Source organism: Geotrypetes seraphini, chromosome 13 (assembly GCF_902459505.1).
Source record: "Geotrypetes seraphini chromosome 13, aGeoSer1.1, whole genome shotgun sequence".
In the NCBI taxonomy this organism is placed as follows: domain Eukaryota; kingdom Metazoa; phylum Chordata; class Amphibia; order Gymnophiona; family Dermophiidae; genus Geotrypetes; species Geotrypetes seraphini.
The window spans coordinates 83,473,627-83,497,155 of record NC_047096.1 but is presented as its reverse complement, the minus strand read 5'-3'; the positions used below and the strand labels follow the sequence as shown (position 1 = coordinate 83,497,155).

At 47.0% G+C, this 23,529-nt stretch overlaps 1 protein-coding gene across 1 annotated transcript in view; it reads left to right on the top strand.

Moving 5' to 3' along the window:
* Positions 1-23,529, top strand: part of CDC27 (cell division cycle 27) — a 275,220-nt gene that overhangs the window by 17,300 nt on the left and 234,391 nt on the right. The window contains 1 exon segment of the mRNA XM_033918006.1: positions 255-402. Within this exon segment, the coding sequence (XP_033773897.1) occupies positions 255-402 (148 nt within the window).

The following is a 23,529-nucleotide window of genomic DNA, read 5'->3' as shown; positions in this document are numbered from 1 at the left end:
AGTTTTTAAAATGACAATTATTCTTATGGTAAGTCATTTATAATAAAATAAAATACTGTATAGCTTCTTTTGAGGGATTTGTTTGACAACTGGAGTCTTTGTAGGATATCAGACCTTTTTAAATGACTAGGAAAAAGTGATGTGATCAAGGACTTTGATTTCATAGACTTCTTTTTCAGATCAATAGATATCTGCTGAAAAAGCCATAAAAGTGACTTTAGGGTAACCTATTTTATTGATATTTTTTTCTATAGTACATTCAGAAGAAGCGTTGTTTTTATTGGCCACATGTTATTATCGCTCAGGAAAGGCATACAAGGCATATCGGCTCTTAAAGGCTCATAGCTGTACTACCCCACAGTGTAAATACCTGCTTGCAAAGTGCTGTCTTGACCTAAGCAAGTAAGTTATTGGATTTTTTTTTCCTTTATGAAATAGTATCAGTGGGCATTCATCGAGCAGTCAGTTTGGCTGCTGTTCTTATAGCGCCATCTCACTTGTGGGACCAGCAACTTTAGTTTCCACTGGGTGAAGTATCAGGAATATGTAAGGTATTTGTTATTTTTTATTTCTCTATGTAGAGCTTTTAACTTTGCTTTTAATATTTTATTCTTTATTTTCTGGTGATACTACATAATGAGGAAAGCATTTAATTGCCATCATCAAGCATAAATAACTATATTTATCCCAGGACAAGCAGGCAGCATATTCTCACATGTGGGTGACGTCATCTACGGAGCCCCAACGCGGACAGCTTTTCAAGCAAACTTGATTGAAGTTTCAAGTTTGCTATGCTGCACCACGCATGTGCATGCCTTCTCCCTCCACTAGAGGGCGCATCCCCACCTCGTGGTCCTCAGTTCTGTTTCTTCCGTGGAGCCAGAAGCCCTGTTGAGTTTTTGCTCCGTGCTTTATTGTCTTCTGCCACCGCGGCTGGGGTTTAATCTTAGTCGCTGTGCCTTTTTTTTGTTTTTGCTTTAATCGCGTTGTTGTAATCCGTCGAAAAAAAAAAAAAAATTTTCGTTCCAGGCTCCAGGGGCTCCCGGTAGCCGCGGCCGCGGGACCTCGTTCGTTCGCGGCCTGGTTTTTTGTTCATGTCCCGACCCTTCTGCCAGAAGAGTGAGTGAGCGTCAAGCATTGGTGTTGGAACCACCGTTCACTTTCTTCTACCACAACAAGGTGGTGCTTTGCACACATCCAAAGTTTCTTCTGAAAGTTGTCATGGAATTCCATCTCAATTAGTCGATTATTCTTCCAGTATTTTATCCAAAGTTTCTTTCTCATTCAGGAGAAACGTCACTTCACACTCTGGATTGCAAGCAGGCTTTAGCCTGTTATCTCAGCAGGACAAAACAGCATAGAGCGTCTCCTCAACTTTTTGTCTCCTTTGATCCTAACAAGTTGGGGTATCCAATTTCCCAAGAGAACTATTTCCAACTGGTTGGCTTCTTGCATATCGTTCTTTTATGCTCAGGCTGGGCTGCAACTGGAGAGTCGGGTCAAAGCCCATAAAGTTAGAGCTATGGCAGCTTCTGTAGCTTTCCTCCAGTCTACCCATATTGAGGAAATATGCAAAGTTGCTACTTGGTCCTCTGTTCATACAGTCACCTCATTACTGTCTGGAATCTTTTTCCAGACGGGATGGGCACTTCGGCCAGTCAGTATTACAAAATTTATTTTCCTAAAGGCCAACTCTTCCACCATCTCATTCTGGTTAGCTTGGAGGTCACCCCAATATGAGAATATGCTGCCTGCTTGTCCTGGGATAAAGCACAGTTACTTACTGTAACAGTTGTTATCCAGGGACAGCAGGCAGAAATTCTCACAACCCGCCCACCTCCTCTGGTTGGATTCTTAACTGGCTTACTGAACTGAGGAGCCATGCGTCTGCATCGGGTGAGAAGGCACTCGCGAATGTGTGGTGTGGTTTATCATGAACTTTCTAATTTTCTTAAAGTGGTGATGCACTTTTAAAGTGTCTGTGCCGGGGCTCTGTGGATGATGTCACCCAAATGTGAGAATATCTGCCTGCTGTCTCTGGATAGCACCTGTTACGGTAAGTAACTGTGCTTTATCTGCCGTCATTTACTATGGTCCAGATTCACTAAAGATAGCGATTCAATTGCTGTTGGCAGATTTTGAAACAGCAATAGATTCACTATCTTTTTTTGTATGCAAATGACCTGCTGCTTCGTTGATGTATCCTTACAGCGGCAGGAGTGGGAGGTAATTGAATTCAGCGGACGGACGGGCTGGGGGGGGCAGAAAAGGACAAAGGCTAGAAGTCAGTGAGGGAAACATAGAAGGGAGGGAAGAAGGAATACCAGTAATTGTTGGGCCTGAGTTGTAGGGGGGAGATGACAAAGGCTGGAAGGCAGTGAGGGAAATATAAGAGGGAGGGAGGAAGGGATACCGGTAATTTTTGGGCCTAAGTTGTGGGGGGGGGGGGGAGAAGAGGACAAAGGCTGGAAGGCAGTGAGGGGAACATAGGAGGAAGGAATGGACAATTGTTGGGCCTGAGGAAGGAAAGAAAGAAAGAAAAAAACAGACAACGGGGGAAGGAAGAGGACAAAGGCTGGAAGACAGTAGGGGGAACATAGGAGGAAGGAAGGAAGGGACAATTGATGGGCCTGAGGAAGGAAAGAAATAAATCACTAGACAACCAAAGGTAGGAGAAATGATTTTATTTTCAATTTAGTGATCAAAATATGTCAGTTTTGAGAATTTATATCTGCTGTCTATATTTTGCACTATATTTGCCTATTTTTCTATAGTTTGTTACTGAGGTGACGTATATTTTAAAAAGTCATCTGCCTTGACGTCTGTGCCCTGTCCCTGCCTACCACTAGACCACCATAGGGGGGGGGACAGGGTACAAAGCCTGGCAGAGGGGGGGGACAGGGTGCAGAGCCTGGCAAGGAGTGTGGGGTTGAGTGCAGAGCCTGGCAGGGAAAATTTGGTTCAGAATATTTTTTTATTTTTTTTTCTTGTTTTCCTCCTTTAAATTTAGGGTGCGTCTTATGGAGCGAAAAATACGGTATATATCTAAACAGACTTGTCAGGTATCTTAAGTTCTACTAAACTAATCTGTGCTTTTAGTCTATTAATATGTATTCATATATTTTAACTGACTTCACCTTATATGTATTTAACATTTATCCCAGACTGGTTTTGGTTAGAATGGCGACTCATGTTTCCTTTTACGACTTGGTCATGGACTTAGTATCAAAATGCCTAGGTTATATAAAGAACATAGAATATTTGTTGATACATGGAAAACTCTACGATATGTAAATAGTCTAACTCATATTCTGATAAATAAATCAACAAATCAATTGATTTGGCTTAACTCCAAGATCAAAATTGGCGGTTTTAAAATTATCTGGAAGCATTGGATGCTGGCTGGAATACGTACATTGGAAGATGTAATATCTAATGGTAAGCTGCTTGTGTTTTCACAATAATAATAATAATTTTTATTCTTATATACCGCCAAAGCCATGGTAGTTCTTGCAACATAAATTTGGTCTCAACAAATCACAAAGTTTTAGATGGTTACAATTGAAGCAGGCCATTCAGGCGGGGTTCCCTGAATGGAAAACTCTTAATCAATATAGTTTGGAATTCTTATCTTTCAGGTAGATTTCATGGGGCACCAGGCCGCACAGTGGTATAAATTAATATCTGGATTTGTGAATAAAAAAACAAAAACTGGTCTTCGGGACATTTGGAGCATTGAGATTAAGCATCAAATTAATGCATCTCAATGGCCACGAATTTGGTCTTGGAGGATGAGATGTACAGTGTCTACCTCTATGAGACAAACTTGGTTCTTTCTTTTGCATAGAGCTTTTTGGACCCCTGTTTACAAAAACTAGATAGCTCTAAGTCTAATAGATGTTGGCACTGTCATCTTGAGGCTGGGACATTAGATCACCTTTTATTTTATTGTCCATTTATATTAGTATTTTGGAAATCAATTTGGCCTAAAATCAATAGGATGCTAGAGAATCCGGTAGCCTTGACATATGATACTATTTTATTTGGCATGTCAATGAGAGCGAAGAGTCAGATTTCGTCAAATAATAACAAACTTATTTATATTGATTGGAGTTGCCATTCAACAGATTACATTCAATTGGAAAAATCATAGCAGATTAAATTACGGTTTCTGGTGGAATTCTTTGTGTCATATATATAAAATGGAGCGCACAATAGCAATACAAAGAGGATATTTTGGTAAATTTCAGAAGATTTGGGGACTATTAACTGATTTTTGTAATGAGTAATAAGATTTTCCCAAAGTAAGATATTTGACATGGAGGGGTGTGGGTGGGTAATAAATATTAAATCCTATAATGTATAAGAGTATTTAACTGTTTTTGATGTATTGGGAATGAAACTTTTGTAAGGGGAGGGAGGGGTTGAGAGGGTTTGATATCAATTGTTTAGATACTAGGAATAGTTCATAATATTCAAAATATTATAGAATATAGGTATTGGCTGAAAAGTTATATTTTTAATGATATATGAAAGTTAATCAAGTGTATATTTATAAGTTTGAATGATTTTTCTTATACACTTGTAATATGTAAAAATTAATAAAGAATTTAACATTTATCTTACTATTCCCCTGTTACCCCAAATTCTCAAACATTTTTAGTCCTAACAAATCTAAGACTTTTCCTAGGGCTAGATTCACTAAAGATAGCGATTGACACATGCGCAGAGCCCTAACAGTAGTGACAGGGGAAGCAGCCTCCTGTCGCTTCTGTCAGGACTTCCTCCTTTTTTTTTTTAATGGAACAGATGTTCTGTGTGACTTAAACATGCACCATCTATCCCATAAAAAAAGATGGCAGGAGGCAAGCCCACCCCTTCCTGCCAGGAAAGACCTCACCCCCTACCCTCCACCCCCTGAAGAAGAAGGCAGGAGGAATGCTCACTCCTTCCTGCCACAAAGGTGCCCGCTCCCCACCCACTTGAAAAAAATGGCAGTAGGGATGCCTACTCCCAACTGCCCGGAGAGATCTCCACCGAAGAAAAAAGGCAGGAGGTATGCCGACTCCCTCCAGGCCCTATACCTTGAATTTGGGAGTAGAGAATGACATGGTGGTAGTTACCCGTGGCTAGCTGCAGGTAACCCGCAGAAACGATGAGGGGGAAAAAATGCTCACTGTGGGCATGGGGACAAGGCCATCCACCGCCCCGTGGAGTAGTGAATGGCTTTGTTCCCGCAGTTAAGGGAGGGAAGGCACGCAGTCACCGATCGCGCACGGCCCCATCCCTACCTCAGGTGAAATCTATCTCCCTCCCTACCCCTTACCTATAGTCACGTGTGTGTGGGCGGAAGCGTCCCCTCTGATGCAACTTCCGCCCACACATACGCGACTGCAGGGCAGCACAGGCAGGCTTCGCCAGCATCAGTTTCTTTTCTAAAGTGCCGCGAAGGTAAGGGGGAGGGAGATATATTTCGCCAGAGAGAGGGAAGGGGCTGTGCGCACGATCTGTGACCGCGCGCCTTCTCTCCTTTAAGTTTCTTTATGCCACAAAGGTAAGGGGGAGGGAGGGAGGGAGATTCTCGGGCCACTGAAGGACGATGAGGTGATGAGAGGGAAGGGTGGATGCTGCGTGGACGGGGCAGTGAAGGGGACGGTGGTCCAGTGGCGGGGACAGAGGTCCAGTGGCGGGGACAGATATTTTTCCCATGTCATTCTCTAGTTGGAAGCAGGAAGTACTGAAAACACCTCCTGCTCCTCCGATCTTCGCAACCACACTGGGCCTTTGGCCCCTCCCCAGTGCATCATGTGATGCACAGGGAGGGGTCTAAATCCCTGAGTGGCTCAGACACCTTGGGCTCCTCCCTTGGGAGGGGCCTGAGGTGTATGAGCCAATGAGGGACTTCCTTAGGAAGGAATTTAAGGAAGTCTCTGGTCAAAACAAATGGCCAGTCAGGGCATTAGTCCCCTCCCTGTGAATTACATCAGTGTTTCTCAACTGGGTCCTGGAGTACCCCCTTGCCAATCAGGTTTTCAGGAAATCCACAATGAATTTGCATAAACTTGATTTGCATACACTGCCTCCATTATATGCAAATGTCTTTCATGCATATTAATTGTGAATATCCTGAAAACCTGACTGGCAAGGGGGTTCTCCAAGACCCAGTTGGGAAACACTGCATTACAGGATACACCGGGAAGGGGCCTAAGGACTAGTGTCGTCGCAAAGAATGAAGGAGCAGGAGGTGTTTTCAGCACATCTTGCTCCCAACTTTAAGGTACGGGTCATGGGGGCCTGAAGGGGGAGGGGGGCTTCCAGTAGCAGGAGGGAGTGAGCATTCCTCCTACCTTTTTATTCATGGGGAGAGGAGGTCTTTCTGGGCAGGAGGGAGTAGGCATCCCTCCTGCTGGGGGGTTTTTTGGGGGGAGGGAGGGAGAGAGCAGATGTCTTCGTGGCGAGAGGAAGTGAGTATCCCTCCTGCTGTTTGTTTTAGGGTGGATCGCTGGGTTTGTAGGGGGGACACGCGATTATCGGGGGTTATTGGGGGAGAGCCATTGGTAATGGGGAGGGGATTTTTTTCTCTTTTTTTATGGGGCAGATATTCTGCATGTGTAATACACACAAAATATCTGCTATTGGAAAAAAAAAACACAGGCCGACCTGTCGGTAACACAGCCTACAGCATTCGAGTTTTAGGATCGGTAAAACCTGATGCTAAATAGCCAAGTAATGTAAGTGAATCTAATGGGTTACAGGATCCGAGGCAACATGGCTTTACAAAAGGTAAATCGTGCCAAACAAACCTGATTGAATTTTTTGATTGGGTGACCAGAGAGCTGGATGGAGGACATATGCTAGATGTAATTTACTTGGATTTCAGCAAAGCCTTTGATACAGTTCCTCATAGGAGGCTGTTGAACAAACTTGAAGGGCTGACGTTAGGACCCAAAATGGTGAACTGGGTCAGAAACTGGCTGTCGGACAGACGCCAGAGGGTGGTGGTTAATGGAAGTCGCTCGAAGGAAGGAAAGATGACTAGTGGAGTCCCTCAGGGTTCGGTGCTGGGGCCAATCCTGTTCAATATGTTTGTGAGTGACATTGCTGAAGGGTTAGAAGGAAAAGTGTGCCTTTTTGCAGATGATACCAAGATTTGTAACAGAGTAGACACCGAAGAGGGAGTGGAAAATATGAAAAAGGATCTGCAAAAGTTAGAGGAATGGTCTAATGCCTGGCAACTAAAATTCAATGCAAAGAAATGCAGAGTAATGCATTTGGGGATTAATAATAGGAAGGAACCGTACATGCTGGGAGGAGAGAAGCTGATATGCACGGACGGGGAGAGGGACCTTGGGGTTATAGTGTCCGAAGATCTAAAGGCGAAAAAACAGTGTGACAAGGCAGTGGCTGCTGCCAGAAAGATGCTGGGCTGTATAAAGAGAGGCGTAGTCAATAGAAGGAAGAAGGTGTTGATGCCCCTGTACAGGTCATTGGTAAGGCCCCACTTGGAGTATTGTGTTCAGTTTTGGAGACCGTATCTGGCGAAAGACGTACGAAGACTTGAGGCGGTCCAGAGGAGGGCGACGAAAATGATAGGAGGCTTGCGCCAGAAGACGTATGAGGAGAGACTAGAAGCCCTGAATATGTATACCCTAGAGCAGTGTTTTTCAACCGCTGTTCCGCAGCACACTAGTGTGCCGCGAGATGTTGCCTGGTGTGCCGCAGGGCCACCATCAGGGCAGTACTACCAGTCCTGCATTCAGGGGCCTGGAGCTGACAGGGGGCCCGAGGCAGGGGCGCCAGTAGCTCGCCAAGGCAAAGTGAGTCGATCACCCAGGACTCACTTTGTCTTGGCGATCTAATCTATCGAGCCGATAAGTCTTCTTCTCCCCGACATCAATTCTGCAGTCGGAGAGGAAGTTCGGGCCAGCCAATCGCTGCCTGGCTGGGCGGAACTTCCTCTCCGATTGCAGAATTGACGTCAGGGAGAGCATGCGTCGGCGTCGGCTTTGGGGCCTGTTATCCATTGGTGGGTCCTGTTCCCCGATGGCAGTGGCAGTGGCTTGGGGAACGGCAGGGAGAAAGAAAGAAAGGGGGCAGGCAGGGAAACAGAAGGAAAGAAGAGAAACAGAAAAAAGAAAGAAAGGTCAGGGAGAGAGGAAGAAAAAGTTGGGGGAGGGAATGAGGTGTGGAGGAGAGAAAGCATACAGGCTGATAGAAGGGAAGAAAGATTGGATGCACAGTCAGAAGAAGAAAGTGCAACCAGAAATCACCAGACAAGGTAGGAAAAATGATTTTATTTTAAATTTAGCAAAGTGGAGGCAGTATTACCACAGTTTTCAAAGGAATTTGCCCAAATAACTTAATAGTTAACTGGGTAAATTCCCAGAGATGAAAACTTCCCTTCACTTAATATGCACAGTTCTGAATTTATATCTGCTGTCTATATTTTACAATATGGTCACCTTTTACTAAACCGCAATAGTGGTTTTTAGCGCAGGGAGCCTATGAGCGTCAAGAGCAGCGCTGGGCATTCAGCGCAGCTCCCTGCGCTAAAAACTGCTATTGTGGTTTAATAAAAAGGATGGAGGGTATATTTGTCTATTTTTGTATGCTATAAAAACCAAATACAGAGAGAGACTGAGAGCTGTTGACGAAGAGCTACGTGTGTGTCTTTCTTCGATTCCAGCCAGAATATCAGCTTTGTGTTCAGCCAAACAGGCCCAGGTTTCGCACTGAATAAAGTATTTTATAATTTTTCACTATTCTGTTTACTTAATATTTCATAATAAAGTAATTATAAAATACTTTCTTTGTGTTTATTTGATTCCTATTCAAGAGAATTACTTTATATATAGTCAATATAGGCACAGAGTTAAATTTTTTAACATTTTCTAATGGTGGTGTGCCTCGTGATTTTTTTCATGAAACAAGTGTGCCTTTGCCCAAAAAAGATTGAAAAACACTGCCCTAGAGGAAAGGAGAGACAGGGGAGATATGATTCAGACGTTCAAATACTTGAAGGGTATTAACGTAGAACAAAATCTTTTCCAGAGAAAGGAAAATGGTAAAACCAGAGGACATAATTTGAGGTTGAGGGGTGGTAGATTCAGGGGCAATGTTAGGAAATTCTACTTTACGGAGAGGGTAGTGGATGCCTGGAATGCGCTCCCGAGAGAGGTGGTGGAGAGCAAAACTGTGACTGAGTTCAAAGAAGCGTGGGATGAACACAGAAGATTTAGAATCAGAAAATAATATTAAATATTGAACTAGGCCAGTTACTGGGCAGATTTGCACGGTCTGTGTTTGTGTATGGCCGTTTGGTGGAGGATGGGCTGGGGAGGACTTCAATGGCTGGGAGGGTGTAGATGGGCTGGAGTAAGTCTTAACAGAGATTTCGGCAGTTGGATCCCAAGCACAGTACCGGGAAAGCTTTGGATTCTTGCCCAGAAATAGCTAAGAAGGAAAAAAAAAAAAATTTAAATTGAATCAGGTTGGGCAGACTGGATGGACCATTCGGGTCTTTATCTGCCGTCATCTACTATGTTACTATGTTACTTGGCTAATTTGCATGGGGTTTCACTAATTTACATGGCTTGATCGGAGAATGGGCGGGTGAGGGGGAAAAACACGCGGTGGGCTGTTTAGTGAATCGGGTTGGTTGGCAACCATCTTCGCTAAACCTGTGAAAGCTGGTTTAGTGACAGTCACTGACTTTAGTGAATCTAGCTCCTAGACACTAGCCAGCTTCACTCTTCTTTTTATGAGGGATTATTGAAACTTAGAGTCTTAGCGAGAGAGCCTTTGCGAAGGGCCTCAAGAAGAGCAGAGTTAGTACATCAAGGAAGGGAGACAAGTTAAGAAAACCAATAACTAACACAGCAAAAAATCTTAAACTGTTATCTTTAAGCAGGAACGACGATGGAAGCAGAGGGAAACCAGAAGATGTGCTTTCCAGTGTTCTGCACAGACTGTCATATGTATGACTACCTCCTCTCGGGGAGAAAGTCATATGTATGAAGTTGGTGTCAGGAGCTGAAAAGTTTGAAGAAGGAAGTCAAGCGACTTGAGGACAAGATACAGGAGCTAGAAGGACTTTACACCACAGAGGACCCTATCAGGACATTTGAAGACTTCATGAGTGAGAGACACATCGAGAAGGAAGTCAGGGATCTCGAGGAATTCATTGAGGAAGCATACAGGAGGAGGGTGGAAGAGAACGATCTCCAGATGAAAGATGAAATTACACCAACTTGGAAGGGAGAGCAATAAACAGATGACCTCAAAGATGACACCCAAAGAGGAGTACTGCACGAGGGGGAGGAATTGGCTAGTTGATGCCCAAAAGAAGAGAGAGCGAAACACACCGAGGACATCGACCTGAGAATGAAGCAAAATTTGAAGGGAAATTTGAAGGGAAAGTCAGCGATCCTAGTGGGAAACTCGATCCTGAGGCATGTGGACAGCCACATAGCAGGAGGAAGAGAGGATCGGCTGGTGACCTGCCTCCCAGGAGCAAGAACCAAGGACATTGTGGACAAAATTGGGAAGATCCTGGAAGGAGCGGAGACGGAAGAGACCGCAGTAATGATGCACATCGGGACGAATGATGTCAGCAGGAGAGACTACAGAAGAAGCATGCTGATAGAACTGTTCAGGATTCTGGGAAGGAAGCTGAAGATGAGGACCCAGAAGATAGCGTTCTCGGAGATCCTACCAGTACCGAGGGCAGATGTGAAAAGGCAGGAGGAACTACAATCAATAAATGCGTGGATAAGGAGATGGTGTGAGGAAGAAGGGTTCCATTTCGTGAGGAACTGGACAACGTTTTGGGGAAAGAGCAAGCTCTACAGGAGAGATGGTCTGCACCTGAGCGCGGCGGGAACAAAGACTTCTAGCAAACAACATCAAGAGAGGAATAGAACAGGCTTTAAACTAAGAGGAAGGGGAAAGCCGACATTCGACCTAGTGTCTACAATTCGGAAGAAGGTATCCTGTGAAGATACTAAGGGGAAAAAAGGATGGGAAGAAACAAGGGACGAATTACAGGACTCAACTAACCCAGAAGAGGAGGTTAGAAAGATTGTAGCAAAAGAGAAGACACTAAAGACCGAAGCACAGGGAAAGGAAATGAAGACAACAAAATGCCAGGATCTAAATTGCATATATACTAATGCAAGGAGCCTAAGAAACAAAATGGGGGAACTAGAAGCCGTGGCTAATGCAGAGGACATGGACATCATTGGAATCTCTGAAACATGGTGGAATGAGGAAAGCAAATGGGATACAGCGCTGCCGGGGTACAAGCTGTATCGCCAGGATAGGTCAGGACAGAAAGGAGGTGGAATAGCCCTATACATAAAAGAAAGCATACAATCGACAATAATAGACGCAGCGGAGACGACCAACAAGCTGGAATTGCTATGGATTAAAATACCGGGTAGGAAAGGACATGAAATAAAGATGGGCCTATACTATCGTCCACCCGGGCAAACCGGAGATATCGATAAAGAAATGGAAGCTGAGATGAAGCGAGAATGCAAAAGTAGTTACACAGTTATTATGGGAGACTTCAACTACCCCGGGATAGACTGGAGTCTTGGCAGCTCAAGATGCGCTAGGGAGACAGAATTCCTGGAGGCTACACAAGATTGCTTCATGGAGCAGCTTGTTAGAGAACCGACAAGAGGAAATGCAACTCTTGATCTAATCCTAAATGGGTTAATGGGACCTGCAAAGGAAGTGGAAGTAGTGGGACCATTGGGAAACAGCGATCATAATATGATCAAGTTCAAGGTTGAAGTAGGAATACCGAAAGGAAAGAGAACCAAAGCAACAACTTTCAACTTCAGGAAAGGAAACTACGAAGGAATAAGGGAAATGGTAAGGAAAAAAAACTTAAGAACACTTCCAAGAAATGCCAAACGGTAGAACATGCCTGGTCTTTTTTCAAGGACACAGTGAGCGAGGTGCAAAATCTGTACATCCCCAGATTCAGAAAGGGGTGCAAAAAGAGTCGAACAAAAGATCCGGTATGGATCACTAAAATAGTGAAGGAAGCGATAGGCATTAAGAAAAATTTATTCAGGAAATGGAAAAAGGACAAAACTGAGGAGAACTGGAAAGAGCACAGGAAGTATCAAAAAGAATGTCACCGTGTGGTTCGAAAAGCCAAAAGAGGGTATGAATAGAGGCTATCCAGGAAGGCACAAAATTTCAAACCGTTCTTCAAATATGTTAAAGGGAAACAGCCGGCTAGGGAGGAGGTGGGACCGCTGGGCGACGGAGAAAGGAAGGGAGTAGTGAAGGAGAAGAAAGAAGTCGCAGAAAGACTTAAAATGTTCTTTTCATCTGTATTTACGAACGAAGACACAACCAACATACCGGACCCTGAGCAATTCTTCAATGCAAATCAAGCAGAAAAATTAACATCCATGGAAGTGAGCCTTGAAGATGTGCGCAGGCAGATAGAAAAACTAAAAACTGACAAATCCCCGGGTCCGGATGGAATCGATCCAAGGGTCCTGAAAGAATTAAAGGAGGAGATAGCTGAACTACTGCAGCAAATTTGCAACCTATCCCTGAAAACAGGAGTGATTCCAGAGGATTGGAACATAGCCAACGTCACGCCCATCTTTAAAAAGGGATCAAGAGGTGACCCGGGAAACTACAGACCGGTGAGTCTCACCTTGGTTCCGGGGAAAATGGCGGAAGCACTGATAAAAGAAAACATCGATGAACATTTGGAAAGAAACGAACTTCTGAAAACAAGCTAACATGGTTTCTGCAGGGGGAGATCGTGCCTAACTAACTTATTGCACTTCTTCGAAGGAATTAACAAACAGATGGACAGAGGAGACCCCATAGACATCATATATCTGGATTTCCAAAAAGCCTTTGACAAGGTGCCTCACGAGCGTCTACTCTGGAAACTGAAGAACCATGGGGTGGACGGAGACGTACATAGATGGATCAGAAACTGGTTGGCGGGTAGGAAACAGAGGATAGGGGTGAAGGGCCACTACTCAGACTGGAGGAGGGTCACGAGCAGTGCTCCCTCTAAGCGGGCGGGTGTTGTGAGCAAACTTTTTTCACTGTGAGCTAAAAATATCGGGCGCCAGCAAGTTATGAGCCAACTCGCCCGATTCTCCTCTCGCCGCCCTGCCATCTACCGTACGCCTCTTCCGATCGCCCCCCTCCCTGCTCGCACCCCCACCCCGACGTCCGATTCCTCCCCCAGCCTCCCCTTACCTTTGCGACGCGTTACATGGACTGCCAGCTCGCCTGCCTGCAAGCACGTGTGTGCGCTGTGACGAGAAACTTGTGCGCTGCGATGTAATATTTTGTGCGCCAGCGCACGCCAGCGCAGCTTAGCGGGAACACTGCCGAGTGGTGTTCCACAGGGCTTGGTGCTCGGGCCACTGCTATTTAATATATTCATAAATGATCTAGAAACAGGGACGAAGTGTGAGATAATAAAATTTGCGGATGACACCAAACTATTTAGTGGAGCTCGGAGAATTGCAAATGGACTTGAGCAAACTAGGGGAATGGGCAACGAGATGGCAGATGAAGTTCAACGTTGAGAAATGTAAAATATTTCATCTGGGAAGCAGAAACCCGAGGTACAACTATACAATGGGAGGGATGTTAGTGAACAAGAGTACCCAAGAAAGGGACTTGGGGGTAATGGTGGACATGACAATGAAGCCGACGGCACAGTGCGCAGCGGCCGCTAAGAGAGCAAATAGAATGCTAGGTATAATCAAGAAGGGTATTACAACCAGGACGAAAGAAGTTATCCTGCCACTGGTGCGATGGTGCGCCCGTATCTGGAATACTGCATACAATATTGGTCGGTGTACCTTAAGAAGGATATGGCGTTACACGAGAGGGTTCAGAGGAGAGCGACACGTCTGATAAAAGGGATGGAAAACCTTTCATACGCTGAGAGATTGGAGAAACTGGGTCTCTTTTCCCTGGAGAAGAGGAGACTTAGAGGGGATATGATAGAGACTTATAAGATCATGAGGGGCATAGAGAGAGTAGAGAGGGACAGATTCTTCAAACTTTCAAAAAATATAAGAACAAGAGGGCATTCGGAAAAACTGAAAGGGGACAGATTCAAAACAAATGCTAGGAAGTTCTTCTTTACCCAACGTGTGGTGGACACCTGGAATGCGCTTCCAGAGGACGTAATAGGGCAGAGTACGGTATTGGGGTTTAAGAAAGGATTGGACAATTTCCTGCTGGAAAGGGGGATAGAAGGGTATAAATAGAGGATCACTGCACAGGTCCTGGACATGTTGGGCCGCCGCGTGAGCGGACTGCTGGGCACGATGGGTCGGGTCTGACCCAGCAGAGGCATTGCTTATGTTCTTATGTTCTAGTATTACCTTTTTATTGGGCTCCCTAATATTTTCAGTGCAGCTTTCAAAATAAAGAAAATTTTATATTTTACGCCAGGGTATGTATTGGGTCCTCCCAGAGCTCATGGAAAATACCCCTGATTGGATGTATTTGGAATGGCGACTCATGTTTCCTTTACATTTATCTCATGTTCTCAGTATCAAGATACCTAAAGTATATAAAAAAACAGAATATTAATGGATACATGGAAAACATTATGGTATGTTAGTAATTTAACACCTATCCCAATACATAAGTCAACTAATCAAACTATATGGCTAAACTCCAAGATTCAAATTGGCGGATTTAAAGTAATATGGAAGCATTGGATTATCGCAGGTATACGAATTTTAGATGATGTTATTTCAAATGGTAAACTGCTTGATTTTTCACAGTTGCAACATAAATATGGTCTTAATAAATCACAACGCTTTAGATCAGGGGTGTCCAACCTGCGGCCCGTAGGCCACATGCATCCCCAAGAGGTATTTTGTGCGGCTCAGCTCACGCTCGAGCGTAATGCGGTGTTTTCTGTCTTGCCGGTGCCCTCCTCCATCTTCCTGCATCGTTCGCTAAAAGCTGCGAGCAGCGCGGATGCTATGTGCCTCTTGCAGCTGACCCAGAAGTGTTCCTCTGATGTCACGATGTCAGAGGGAACGCTTTCAGATCAGCCCAGTGGGAGGCCCAAATAAGCAGTAATATTTACTCTTCACGTGCGCTCCTGACAGCTGATTCAGCATCCCTGCTCTGAAGAGGCTCACCATAGCTGTAATAGAAGTGAATGGGAGAACCAGGAGCACACATCCACGCATCCTTGCTCATCAGAATGGGGATGCGGAAGCCTGTGGCTGCTCTCACTGTCAGCGGTACACGTGGAGGGATCACTCAGTCAGGGTAAGTATTACTACATTTTTTGGGTTCCTCTCCACAGTGTCCCTTTAATGAAGGTTTATTATTAGATACGTACATCTTCTATATTAGTGATTGCAAATTTGTGACCTGCTCAACCTTTTTTTTTTGCTCATCGGCTAGTGTTAGTGCGGCCCCAGAAAAAATTTTTTTGGCCAATGTGGCCTAGTGAAGCCAAAAGGTTGGACACCCCTACTTTAGATGGTTGCAACTGAAGCAGGCTATTCAGGAGGGGTTCCCTGAATGGAAAAATCTTAATAATCAATATAGTTTGGAATTCTTCTGTTTTCAGGCGGACTTTCTGGGACACCAGGCCGCACAGTGGTATAAATTGATATCTGGATTTTTGAACAAAAAACCAAGGACTGGTCTTGGAGACATTTGGAGCATTGAGATTAAGCATCAAATTTCTGCGTCTCAATGGCCACATCACCAATGGCTACCTATATAAGCACAAATTCAATTCAAATTATACTGTCTATTATTCAAAGCAATAAACGGTACTGCCCCCACCTACCTAAATGATCGCCTAATTAGGAACCTTACAACCAGACAAAGGAGAACTCTAACCCCATTTTTCTACCCCCTCATTCAAAGGTGCTCAGCGCAAGAAGATGTATGACAACCTACTAGCAACGCAGGCAGCGAAACTAGACCCCTCCATCACTAATGTGCTGACAGCAACAAGCGACTTCAAATCATTTTGAAAAGAAATCAAAACCCTGCTATTCAAAAAATTTATCCAGTTATCTTAACTCTTCCCTTGTCCTTCCCCCTCCCTTCGTACATTCCCCCTCAAATTGCTACTCACCTTGCACTTCCTCCTCAAAGACTCAACTATGAAACCAGTCCCCTAAATGTAATTTCCCTGTAAATGTCCAGTTTTCTTCTGATTTCTACTCATCTTGTAATTTGTCCTTTGTTCGCTATCCTTCTTGTAATTTCTCCTCTAAAACTGTATTATGCAACCAGCCCTTTAGACTGTAATTCTCCTGGAAATGTCCAGTTACCTTCTGATGTAACCCGCCTAGAACTGCAAGGTATAGGCGGAATAGGAGTCACTAATGTAATGTAATATATTACCATTATAAATGATAGAATTTCAAGTGAAGTATTCAATGTCAATTATTTAATATGTTTTACACTTGTTGAAAGATGAAAAATGAATAAAGATTTGAAAAAAAAGAAAATTTTATACATGTTTAAGCGCCTGTTCAACCAAGTATAACAGAATAAGTTACATTTAAAATTTAATCTAATCTAATCCTTAGGTTTGTATACCGCATCATCTCTACATTCGTAAAGCTCGACACGGTTAACAAGAGTTAGGGTAGAAAGGAACTCCAGTAGAGGGAAGAGGCAAAATAAAGAGAAAATTTAGAGGACTAGAATAACTAGAGAGGGAGGAGGAGTTACATTTTTGAGAATAACCAGGTTTTCAGATCTTTACGGAAGAGTTGGAGGGAGCTCAGATTCCTAAGAGGGGAGGTAAGGTTGTTCCAGAGCTGAGTAATTCTGAAAGGGAGAGAAGAACCTAGTTTTTCTACAAGTGAAACGCCTTTTAGAGAGGGAAAGGAAAGTTTCAGTTTTTGGGTGGATCTGGCGGAATTGGGTTTAGAGGAGTTCCAAAAAAGAGGAATGAAGGGAGGGAGGATACCGTGTAGGATTTTGAAAGTGAGGCAGGCACATTTGAAGTGGACTCTGGAGATAATCGGAAGCCAGTGGAGTTTGGATAAAAGCGGTGAGACGTGGTTGAATTTGCTTTTTGCGAAGATAAGCTTAGCAGTGGTATTCTGAATCCGCTGGAGTCTTTGAAGGTTTTTCTTTGTTAGGCTAAGATAGATAGAGTTGCAGTAGTCCAGTCTGGAAAGGATGGTGGATTGGACAAGGACGGCAAAGTGTTTTTTGATGGAAACAGGATCTCACTTTTCTCAGCATGTGAAGGCTGAAGAAACATTTTTTTACTAGGGAGTTGAGATTGTCGTTGAAGGAAAGTGTAGAGTCAATGATTACTCCCAGAACTTTACTAGAATATTCAAGATGCAGAGTGGGGCCAGAGGACAGTGGGATGGAGGTGGGCAGTTGGTCCAATTTTGGGCCGAGCCAGAGAAGTTTTGTTTTAGATTTGTTTTAGGAAGAGAAATAAGAGCAAGTAACATTTTGATACCAGTTCTCAAAAGGGGAAAGCATGCACATACGTTGAAAACTTCAAGAACATAAGAAGCACCATCTCCGGATCAGACCTTCGGTCTTTCAAGTCCGGTGATCCGCACACGCGGAGGCCCTACCCGGTGTATACCAGGTGTAATTTTAGTCACCCATATCCCTCTATGCCTCTCGTAAGGAGATGTGCATCCAGTTTGCTTTTGAATCCTAGGACCGTCGATTCCGCAATAACCTCCTCCAGGAGGGCATTCCAGGTGTCAACCACTCTCTGCGTGAAGCAGAATTTCCTGATATTTGTCCTGAACATGTCCCCCCTTAGCTTCATTCCGTGTCCTCTTGTCCGTGTCAAGTTGGACAATGTAAATAATTTTTTTCTCTATTTTGTCGATTCCTTTCAATATTTTGAAGGTCTCGATCATATCCCCTCGTAGTCTCATTTTCTCAAGGGAGAACAAGCCCAGTCTCTTCAGTCGATCCTCGTATTCCAGTTTCTCCATACCCTTTACAAGCTTCGTTGCTCATCTCTGCACCCTCCCCAGCAATTCTATATCCTTCTTTAGGTTGGGAGACCAATGTTGAACACAGTATTCCAAGTGAGGTCTGACCATTGCTCTATAAAGCGGCATTATGACCCTCTCTGATCTACTCGTGATTCCCCTCTTTATCATGCCCAACATTCTATTTCAGAAAGCATTAGTGCAACAGAGGTTTGTAACTGCTGTTTTTGTGCATGTTCTTTGTTTCCATAAATAATGTTTGTAGTTTTGAAAATGAAAAATTTTGCACGTTATTTATTGGAACACTTTATTTTATGGAGCCCCCAGATGAGTGATTAGAAACTATTTGCTGTCCATCAATGCGAGGGATTACTCGGATGACCATTGTAGAGCACCTACTCTCTCTTTATCAAGCAGCCCGATTGGGCCCGGACTTTTTGCCTATGATTTTCTTTTATTCAATTAAGATTTTTTAAAAACTTGTTTATTAAGTTTACTAGTCTTTAAGCCCGTTACATTAACGGGTGCTAAAATAGATGTGTGTGTGTCTCTGTCTCTGTCTCTCCTGGCCGCTTTCTTTCTCTCTCTCCTCGGCTGTCCACCACCACCCCTTGCCTGTTCCCCCTGTCCTGCAGCAGCCCTTCTCCCTTTGTTTTACCTCCCCCCCCTGTCTAGCAGCACCTCTTCCCTACTCCCCCTGTCCAGCAGTAGGCCTCCCTTCCTGTTACCTCCCCCACCCCCCGGCCAGCAGCACCTCTTCCTTGCTCCTCCTGTCCAGCTGTAGGACTTCCTTCCTGTTACCTCCCCCCCTGTCCAGCAGCACCTCTTCTCAGCTCCCCCTGTCCAGCAGCACTCTTTAACTGCTCCCCCTGTCTAGCATCCGGCTTCCTGGTCCGTTTGTGTATGCCCTCCTCTTCAAAGCAGCCTGCTGAGGATCGTGGCCGGATATAGCGAACCTCGCAGGCTGCTCTGCACATCGGTAGCACGTTCCCTCTGATACAATCCCATGCGTCAGAGGGAACATGCTACTGAGGTGCAGATCGGCCTGTGAGGTTCGCTACAGCCAGCTGCAGTCCTCAGCTGGGCTGCTTTGAAGAAGAGCAGCGGCAGTGGTTGGTAAGTGAGGGCGGGAGGGGAGAGTCGCCGGCGTGTTCCCTGCCTCTGTGTTCAATAATGGAATTCGGCACACAGCATGCTGTCAGGGAACACACTGTCCAAAATGCACATGCGCGCTTAGGATTTTATTATAGAGGATATCAGTTAAATGATTTTATTAGGTTGGTTATTGTTTTGTATTTCACTGACATTTCAGTCCTCTTATTGTATTAATCATATCGAACTGCAAGTTTTTGCAGTATATAAATAGTTGTTATCTTTGCCTGCATGCTATAAATCCTTCCTCTCTCCCACCCCAGCCAAATATGCCTAGTAATGCTTCCTTAAAATGCCAGTAAAAGGGTAGACTTCAGCAGTCAGTCAAATGCTGCCCCAGAAGGTGATATAACTTAAATCTTGATCATTATCAGATAACTAGTGTTTAAGCCCGTTACATTAACGGGTGCTAGAATATGTCTGTCTGTCTGTCTTTCTGTGTCTCTCCCTCCCGCTGTCTGTCTCTCTCTGGCCACCTTTGTCTGTCTGTCTGTCTTTATTTCTTTCTGTCGCTCTCCCTGCCCGCTGTCTTTCTGTGTGTCTGTCTTTCATTCTCATGCGCTGCCTGCCTGTCTTTCTGTGTCTCTCCATGGCCCCCTTCTGTCTCCCCCCCCCCAAAGCAAACCAAGATTGCTTCCTGGCCCCCTTTCCCTCCCCCCCTTTTCCTTGTGTAGCAACAGCATTCCCCCTTCCCTGTGCAGCAGAAGCAGCAGCATTCCCCCCTTCCCTGCGCAGCAGAAGCAGCAGCATTCCCCCCTTCCCTGTGCAGCAGAAGCAGCAGCATTCCCCCCTTCCCTGTGCAGCAGAAGCAGCAGCATTCCCCCCTTCCCTGTGCAGTAGAAGCAGCAGCATTCCCCCCCTTCCCTATGCAGCAGACGCAGCAGCATTCCCCCCCTTCCCGGTGCAGCAGACGCAGCAGCAGCATTCCCCCTCCTTCCCTGTGCAGCAGAAGCTGCAGCAGCATTCCCCCCTTCCCTGTGCAGCAGAAGCTGCAGCAGCATTCCCCCCTTCCCTGTGCAGCAGAAGCTGCAGCAGCATTCCCCCCTTCCCTGTGCAGCAGAAGCTGCAGCAGCATTCCCCCCTTCCCTGTGCAGCAGAAGCTGCAGCAGCATTCCCCCCTTCCCTGTGCAGCAGAAGCTGCAGCAGCATTCCCCCTTCCCTGTGCAGCAGAAGCTGCAGCAGCATTCCCCCCTTCCCTGTGCAGCAGAAGCTGCAGCAGCATTCCCCCCTTCCCTGTGCAGCAGAAGCTGCAGCAGCATTCCCCCCTTCCCTGTGCAGCAGAAGCTGCAGCAGCATTCCCCCCCTTCCCTGTGCAGCAGAAGCTGCAGCAGCATTCCCCCCCCCTCCCTGTGCAGCAGAAGCTGCAGCAGCATTCCCCCCCTTCCCTGTGCAGCAGAAGCTGCATAAGCATTCCCCCCTTCCCTGTGCAGCAGAAGCTGCATCAGCATTCCCCCCTTCCCTGTGCAGCAGAAGCTGCAGCAGCATTCCCCCCTTCCCTGTGCAGCAGAAGCTGCAGCAGCATTCCCCCCTTCCCTGTGCAGCAGAAGCTGCAGCAGCATTCCCCCCTTCCCTGTGCAGCAGAAGCTGCAGCAGCATTCCCCCCCTTCCCTGTGCAGCAGAAGCTGCAGCAGCATTCCCCCCTTCCCTGTGCAGCAGAAGCTGCAGCAGCATTCCCCCCTTCCCTGTGCAGCAGAAGCTGCAGCAGCATTCCCCCCTTCCCTGTGCAGCAGAAGCTGCAGCAGCATTCCCCCCTTCCTGTGCAGCAGAAGCTGCAGCAGCATTCCCCCCTTCCCTGTGCAGCAGAAGCTGCAGCAGCATTCCCCCCTTCCCTGTGCAGCAGAAGCTGCAGCAGCATTCCCCCCTTCCCTGTGCAGCAGAAGCTGCAGCAGCATTCCCCCCCCTTCCCTGTGCAGCAGAAGCTGCAGCAGCATTCCCCCCTTCCCTGTGCAGCAGAAGCTGCAGCAGCATTCCCCCCTTCCCTGTGCAGCAGAAGCTGCAGCAGCATTCCCCCCTTCCCTGTGCAGCAGAAGCTGCAGCAGCATTCCCCCCTTCCCTGTGCAGCAGAAGCTGCAGCAGCATTCCCCCCTTCCCTGTGCAGCAGAAGCTGCAGCAGCATTCATCCCCTTCCCTGTGCAGCAGAAGCAGCAGCATTCCCCCTTCCCTGTGCAGCAGAAGCAGCAGCATTCCCCCCCTTCCCTGTGCAGCAGAAGCAGCAGCATCCCCCCTTCCCTGTGCAGCAGAAGCAGCAGCAGCATTCCCCCCTTCCCTGTGCAGCAGAAGCAGCAGCAGCATTCCCCCCTTCCCTGTGCAGCAGCAGCAGCATTCCCCCCTTCCCTGTGCAGCAGAAGCAGCAGCAGCATTCCCCCCTTCCCTGTGCAGCAGAAGCTGCAGCAGCATTCCCCCCTTCCCTGTGCAGCAGAAGCTGCAGCAGCATTCCCCCCTCCCTGTGCAGCAGAAGCTGCTGCAGCATTCCCCCCTTCCCTGTGCAGCAGAAGCTGCAGCAGCATTCCCCCCCTTCCCTGTGCAGCAGAAGCTGCAGCAGCATTCACCCCCTTCCCTGTGCAGCAGAAGCAGCAGCATTCCCCCCTTCCCTGTGCAGCAGAAGCAGCAGCATTCCCCCCTTCCCTGTGCAGCAGAAGCTGCAGCAGCATTCCCCCTTCCCTGTGCAGCAGAAGCTGCAGCAGCATTCCCCCTTCCCTGTGCAGCAGAAGCTGCAGCAGCATTCCCCCCCTTCCCTGTGCAGCAGAAGCTGCAGCAGCATTCCCCCCTTCCCTGTGCAGCAGAAGCTGCAGCAGCATTCCCCCCTTCCCTGTGCAGCAGAAGCTGCAGCAGCATTCCCCCCTTCCCTGTGCAGCAGAAGCTGCAGCAGCATTCCCCCCTTCCCTGTGCAGCAGAAGCTGCAGCAGTATTCCCCCCCTTCCCTGTGCAGCAGAAGCAGCAGCAGCATTCCCCCCCTTCCCTGTGCAGCAGAAGCAGCAGCAGCATTCCCCCCCTTCCCTGTGCAGCAGAAGCAGCAGCAGCATTCCCCCCTTCCCTGTGCAGCAGCAGCATTCCCCCCTTCCCTGTGCAGCAGAAGCTGCAGCAGCATTCCTCCCTTCCCTGTGCAGCAGAAGCTGCAGCAGCATTCCCCCCTTCCCTGTGCAGCAGAAGCTGCAGCAGCATTCCCCCCCTTCCCTGTGCAGCAGAAGCTGCAGCAGCATTCCCCCCTTCCCTGTGCAGCAGAAGCTGCAGCAGCATTCACCCCCTTCCCTGTGCAGCAGAAGCTGCAGCAGCATTCCCCCCCTTCCCTGTGCAGCAGAAGCTGCAGCAGCATTCCCCCCTTCCCTGTGCAGCAGAAGCTGCAGCAGCATTCCCCCCTTCCCTGTGCAGCAGAAGCTGCAGCAGCATTCCCCCCTTCCCTGTGCAGCAGAAGCTGCAGCAGCATTCCCCCCTTCCCTGTGCAGCAGAAGCTGCAGCAGCATTCACCCCCTTCCCTGTGCAGCAGAAGCAGCAGCATTCCACCCTTCCCTGTGCAGCAGAAGCAGCAGCAGCATTCCCCCCTTCCCTGTGCAGCAGAAGCAGCAGCAGCATTCCCCCCTTCCCTGTGCAGCAGCAGCAGCATTCCCCCCTTCCCTGTGCAGCAGAAGCTGCAGCAGCATTCCCCCTTCCCTGTGCAGCAGAAGCTGCAGCAGCATTCCCCCCCTTCCCTGTGCAGCAGAAGCTGCAGCAGCATTCCCCCCTTCTCTGTGCAGCAGAAGCTGCAGCAGCATTCCCCCCTTCCCTGTGCAGCAGAAGCTGCAGCAGCATTCACCCCCTTCCCTGTGCAGCAGAAGCAGCAGCATTCCCCCTTCCCTGTGCAGCAGAAGCAGCAGCATTCCCCCCTTCTCTGTGCAGCAGACACAGCAGCAGCATTCCCCCCTTCCCTGTGTAGCAGAAGCAGCAGCAGCATTCCCCCTTCCCAGTGTAGCAGAAGCAGCATTCCCCCCCTTCCCTGTGTAGCAGAAGCAGCAGCAGCATTCCCCCCTTCCCTGTGTAGCAGAAGCAGCAGCAGTATCCCCCCTTCCCTGTGCAGCAGAAGCAGCAGCAGCATTCCCCCTCCTTCCCTGTGCATCCACCCCTTGCTTGCTCCCTCCTGTCTTGCAGTAGCCCTTTTCCCTTCCTTTTACCTCCCCCCTGTCCAGCAGCACCCATTTCGTTCTCCCTGTCCTGCAGAGGGGGTAGTAGCCGGTGTCTCCGTGTTCGAAAATGGAATTCGGCTGGACCCAGAGACCACTTGCTGAGAACAATCAGTCCTAAGTGTACATGCGCGCTTAGCGTTTTATTATAGAGGATACACAATGCAAGTAGCTGGAACAGTGAGTAGCTATGTTTCTGCCTGCAGTATATTTTGCTGAGAATTTTGTTTTTTTGTTTTGAAAAA